The sequence below is a fragment of the Nicotiana tomentosiformis genome, chromosome 7, assembly GCF_000390325.3.
Source record: "Nicotiana tomentosiformis chromosome 7, ASM39032v3, whole genome shotgun sequence".
In the NCBI taxonomy this organism is placed as follows: domain Eukaryota; kingdom Viridiplantae; phylum Streptophyta; class Magnoliopsida; order Solanales; family Solanaceae; genus Nicotiana; species Nicotiana tomentosiformis.
Genome location: NC_090818.1, coordinates 126,130,025 through 126,136,225, shown reverse-complemented (window position 1 = coordinate 126,136,225; position 6,201 = coordinate 126,130,025). Strand labels below are relative to the sequence as shown.

The following is a 6,201-nucleotide window of genomic DNA, read 5'->3' as shown; positions in this document are numbered from 1 at the left end:
AGTTAGTCCCTGACACCAACACACAATTAGGAAAGCCACTTTGATGTCAACGGGTCATGCACCCAGCGACATAATTTCTGTGGAAAGACAAACAAACATGACAAGACACTTATGGATCCAAAACAAACACTTACCCAAATATTTTTCACCTACCTACCTCAAAAAATGGAAATCAACCAAAACATCCCTGAAATTAGCATGGTAATGGGAGCATCGCGTAAGCTGAAATAGTGGTGGAAGAATATTCGTCGGGAACATAGAGACGAAGTTCGGACGCACCTAGGGGCATTAAGTGCATTTATGAACATCAGAGTAGACAGAGTGCTCACTCGCATGTTGATAAAATTTTGGGACCCAGCTAAAGTGATATTCAAATTTGCCGACTGTGAGCTGGTACCAACATTGGAGAAAGTCACAAGTTTTACGGAGCTGCCATTAAACGGAAGAAAGCTAGTGTTGCCAGTTACTATGCCCGGGTATCGGTTCTTAGATGCTCTAGGTCTTACCAATAGTAGAAGTCTCAGAAGTATCGAGGACGGGTGGGTGAGTCTCAACAAGATGTTCGACAGGTTTGGGCACCGTGAAAGCTACGAGTGGTATTCAGGGGAGTTCAAATATGACCAGGCGACATGGGAGAGCCTCAGGCCTATCACTTTCGCAATGGCACTGCTAGGATTATTGGTCTTCCTACAACAAAGGGGACGTATCAACATCAACATGTTACCAGTGGTCCTGGAGACCTTCCGTGGAAATCTTCAAGCTACCTTGGAGCCGATGGTGTTAGCTAAGATGCTGAGAGCTTTATCCGCCTGTTCACGAGGATACAATTTCTTCAAAGGATGCAAATTGCTGCTACAAATTTGGGCTACCGAACACTTTTTCTAACGGAAGGCTACTATCGACTACTTCGTAGGCGTCAGTAATATAATCTGCAACCATAATGAAAGAATGAGGCACTAGATATCCCAACTTGGGCAAGAAGAATGGAGGAAAACACTGACCAATATGATAGGAGAATGGATCAACTGGAAACTCTCTTGGTTAGGAGGAAGAGCAATCTTGAGGAATCCCTAAAAGTACTTCATCGAGCTGATCGAATTAGAAGGCATTCAACCGTACTCACCTCTGCGGGTCCTCGGACAATTTGGTATGATCTAAGATGTGCCCTTATGGACAAGGACATCGCTGTACGAGGATGACTACAATGGCCAGATCCTAATTCCTAGGATAAGGAAACTGAAAGAAGAGTGGAATGACCTGGTAACAATGCCTATGGATCAAAATTCATGGTGCACCCCTGAGTACTATGTCTGGATTAACGAAGAAGAAGAAGAACTGGCCCACCCAAGCAGAGAGGGTATAGCTTGGTTAGAGGATGCGGTGGTTGCTTTACAGACATACCATTAGATCCTGCCACACTATCTTGTGACCACATCAATGCATCGTCAGGTGATCCTGGATCCATTGACCATATATTGCCACCGGCTGAAGAGGATGATAGGGTGGTAGAATGTATTCAGATAGAGTCAAGAACAGAACCAGAGGAAGATCCAGAGGAGGAGTCTGAATTCAATGATGATGAAGAAGAGTTTGAGGAAGACCCAGAGGAGGATCCGAAAGAGGAGCCAGAAGAAGAAAAGGGCACAGGAATCGACTCAGGGGATAGCTATTAGAATTGGTTGATTTTCCTACTTTGTACCTTTATCCCTAGTTCTCTTTTTTACTTTCCAAAATGGCAACTGTCTAAGCCCATGCAACTTTGTGATGTAATCCCTGTTCCTGCTTGTATTAGTCCAAATTATCAATGAAAACAAATCGCTTTAGAAATAAATGTATCAGGTCAAAATGTCTGTCAAACATCCACGAATTAGGCCTACCTCCGGCAACAAAAGGTCCCTGCAAATTTTAGGAACGCGTTAGCGGTAATGCATGAATTATCTGCTCTATGTGATTTCCTGCTCGTATAAATGAAGAAACTGACTCTTGCTATTTTCTTTTCTTTCTTATTATTTTCTTTTGCTTTATTATTACCCCTGAAAAGAAAAGAAAGTTGGTTTGCGTTGACTAAAACGGGTGGAGCCACTATACAATCTAAGGTCTAAGGGAAAGATGTCAGTTGTAGAAGACCCAACTGAACATACTCTGGTCATAGCCGATAGCCCGGGGCGATTATGAGAAATGGCCCAAGAAATAGAATTCTTAAGAGGAAAGGTCCAACATATCAGAGAATCGGCGCACCTAGATGTGACAACACTTCCTCAACCACCTAGACTCTCTTCTTCGGATTCACTCCCAGATCATTTTCCTTCAACATCACGCCAAAACAATAACACTCCAACCTCAACCTCCACCACTCAAGTTATATCCCCAGTAACACCCGCTAACCCTCCAAACACCCCTATTCACACTCCCTACGTACCACAATATCCTCAGACATCACAAAACCCGCCTATTAACACTAATGCAACAGCCCCTCCTCGCGACGAAGTCACTTTCACCACGAACCAGCATATACCTGTGGCATATGCCGCTATTCACGAACGGTACATTCCCATTGAAAAGGGTTGGGAGCCAGGTCAGATGCGATCAATGAACCAATTGAACACAATGGGCAAAAAGGAAGGGCTGGCATAGGATATCAGCCTCCAGAAGCGAAAACTCACATCGTTAGCTCCGGGAAAAAAAGTTTTTTGTGCCAGAGCATGTTTTAAGTCCGGGATAGAGTTCAACACACGAAGATGATATCATCGACGGGATAGGGAAGTTGTTCATGAATATGATATGTTTGGTTCGCCGGGAGTCTGTTAGTATGGAACAGTAAAAGTTTTCTTTTGAAAAGAGCACGGTCAATTGAGGCATGTACCGTGTCTATACCTTTTTGTCATTTTTCTCTTGTGAACGCTTAAGACGTTCCCCTTTTGATGAAATAAAAAGTCTTTTACTAAATATCGCAATTTATTTTACTGCTTTATTTATACCTAGCTTATCTTTTCAGTAATCAAACCGATAAAAACCTCGTTCCGCGATTATGACATGTAACGAAACCGTTGAGTGCAACGATCCGAATTACGAGGAATATGATGAGAGAATAATGCCAGACAATCTCCCACTGGAGATCGAACAGCTGGAGAGTCAGAGGAAGCCCAACCTCGAAGAAACGGAAGTAGTAAATCTTGGAAGCAAAGAATATGTGAAAGAAACCAGAATCAGCATTCACCTAGAAACCGAGCAGAAGGAAAAAATGATTGAGCTCCTCCGACAGTACGCTGACGTGTTCGCATGGTCCTATGATGACATGCCAGGATTAAGCACTGACATTGTCTCGCATTGACTACCTACCGACCCTACCCGATCTCCGGTCAAGCAAAAACCCAGGATGTTCAAACCAGATTTAAGTCTGAGGATAAAAGAAGATGTGACCAAACAAATAGAGGCAAATATGGTGAGGGTCACCAATTACCCAAGCTGGTTGGACAACATCATCCTAGTGCCCGTAAAGGACTGAAAGATATAAATATGTGTGGATTACCGGGATCACAACAAAGCTATCCCAAAGGACGATTTCCCCTTGTTGAATATCCAAATCCTCATCGACAACTATGTGAATCATGAACTGCAGTCGTTTGTGGATGTTTTGCTGGATACCATAAAATCCTAATGTATGAGGAAGACGCAGAGAAGACAACTTTCACCACTCCTTGGGGAGTATACTGTTATAGGGTTATGCCGTTCGGTCTCGAGAATGTCGGTGCCGCCTACATGAGCGCAATGACGACCCTTTTTCATGACATGATTCATAAGGAGATCAAATTATATGTGGATGATGTCATCATAAAATCTCGAAAGAGTTCAGAGCACTTGGACAACTTGAGGAAATTTTTCGAACGCTTGCGAAGGTATAGTTTGAAGTTGAACCCAGCAAAGTGTGCGTTCGGAGTCCCTGCTAGAAATCTATTGGATTTTATTTTAAGTAGGAAAGGGATAGAATTGGATCTGTCAAAAATCAAGGTCATCAAGGAATTACCACCACCAAAGAGCAAGAAAGATGCCATGAGGTTCTTGGGAAGATTGAATTATATCAGTCGTTTCATAGCCCAGTCCACGGTAATCTACGAACCCATTTTCAAGCTGCTAAAGAAGGGTGTTGCCACGAAATGGATGGAGGAGTGCTAGAAAGCCTTCGACAGAATTAAAGAGTATCTTTCAAAACTGCCAGTGCTGGTTCCCCGCGAACCAGGGAAACCATTGTTGCTCTATTTGTTAGTCTTGGAAAATGCCTTCGGCTATGTGTTGGGGCAACACAACGAAACTGGGAGAAAGGAACAGGCCATCTACTACTTAAGCAAGCAGTTCACACCGTGCGAGGCCAAGTACAATTTGATAGAACGCATTTGTTGTGCTCTGACTTGGATTGCTCAGAAGCTAAGGCATTACATGTCGGCGTACACCACACACCTAATATTTCAGCTCGACCCACTCAAGAACATTTTCCAGAAGCCAATGCCTACTAGAAGGCTAGCTAAATGGCAAATTCTCCTCAGCTAATTTAACATTCTGTACATAACTAAGAAGGCTATCAAAGGACATGCTTTAGCCGACCACCTCGCCGAGAATCCAGTAGATGGGGATTATAAGCCACTTACCACGTATTTCCCAGATGAAGAAGTACTATTTACCGGGGAAGATATTGGAGAATCATACCCTGGGTGAAGAATGTTCTTCGATAGAGCAGCAAATTTCAAAGGAGTCGGGTTTTGGACAGTCTTGATTTTAGAATTTGGACAACACTACCCAGCATCGACAAAGATAAGATTCTCTTATACTAATAATATAGCTAAATACGAGTCATGCATCCTTGGAATCAGAATGGCAATCGACATGAACATCAAGGAACTTTTGGTCATAGGAGATTCTGATTTGTTGATCCACCAAGTCCTGGGAGAATGGTCAACCAAGAATGTCAAGATACTGTCGTACTTGCGCTGCGTGAAGGAGCTGCACAAAAAGTTCACAAAGATTGAGTTCAAACACATCCCCAGAATTCAGAACGAGTTCGTAGATGCCCTTGCGACCTTATCATCCATGATTCAGCATCCACACAAGAACTACATCGACCTCATCGAGGTAGAAGTCAGAGATCAACATGCATATTGCTTCCATGTGGATGAAGAACCAGATGGTAAACCTTGGTATCATGACATCAAGAAGTTCCTTGCGACCCAGAAATACCCAGAAAATGCTACTAATGGTCAAAAGAGAGCCCTCAGGAGGTTGGCAAATCACTTCTTCCTCAGCGGGGAAGTCTTGTACAGGAGGACCCCAAACTTAGGTTTGCTGAGATGTGTAGACACCATCGAAGCAACCAGAGTGTTGGAAGAAATACATGCAGGAACGTGTGGACCCCAAATGAACGGGTTCACGTTAGCCATGAAGATTTTGAGAGCTGGATACTTTTGGATGACTATGGAAAGCGACAGCATCTGCTATGTGCAAAAGTGTCATGCCCTGAACCTGGGGGGCAAGACTGGCACCCAATGCCTCACCTAACCTAGCGTACCGACTTGCGACTAAGGGACTCTGAATATATAATGTCATTATCTGTCCATGGGGCCACATTGTAAGACAATCTGCGAAGCAAAATATAAAATTGAACGGAAACTAGTGCTGACTAAACATCAATATAAAGCTGGGCTGACAAGGCCGTCATAACTACTGCAGCTGACAACCCAACAAAATATACATACCATGCCTAGAAGCCCAACATACTGCACTAACTGACAGAATATGTCTACAAGCCTCAACTGATGGATGTATTGTGATCGGAACAGGACCCCGACCTACCCATAACATATATACATACATATAGAAGATGTACACGAATCCCTAGACCTGGCAACTCCGAAGGACGTGGAACTTACCGATCAGGCTGAACTCGGGAAACACCTACTGAGGAGGTCTACCCATCTGTCTATCTGAACCTGCACGCATGAAATGCAGCATCCCCAGAAAAGGGATGTCAGTACAAAATAATGCACCGAGTATGTAAGGCAATAACATAACTAAGCTGAAACTGAACTGATAATACAATAGCTAAAAGTAACTGGGAGTCAAAGATGATCTGGAGATATACTTACCTGTTGATACTAACTCAACTTCTTCAATATAGTAAGTAAAATAAATGCCAGACCCTATAAGGCTCGG

At 43.3% G+C, this 6,201-nt stretch overlaps 1 protein-coding gene across 1 annotated transcript; it reads left to right on the top strand.

Annotated features, from left to right (window-relative positions):
- The first annotated feature begins 4,866 nt into the window (after positions 1-4,866).
- LOC104090711 (uncharacterized) lies at positions 4,867-5,547 on the top strand. Its single transcript, XM_009595879.1, has one exon. The coding sequence runs from the start codon at positions 4,867-4,869 to the stop codon at positions 5,545-5,547; it is 681 nt and encodes a 226-aa protein (XP_009594174.1).
- The last annotated feature ends 654 nt before the right edge of the window (positions 5,548-6,201 follow it).

Bases quoted from the DNA above. Each gene is read 5' to 3' on its own strand.
- LOC104090711 (XM_009595879.1), top strand. From the start codon at position 4,867: ATGGCAATCGACATGAACATCAAGGAACTTTTGGTCATAGGAGATTCT.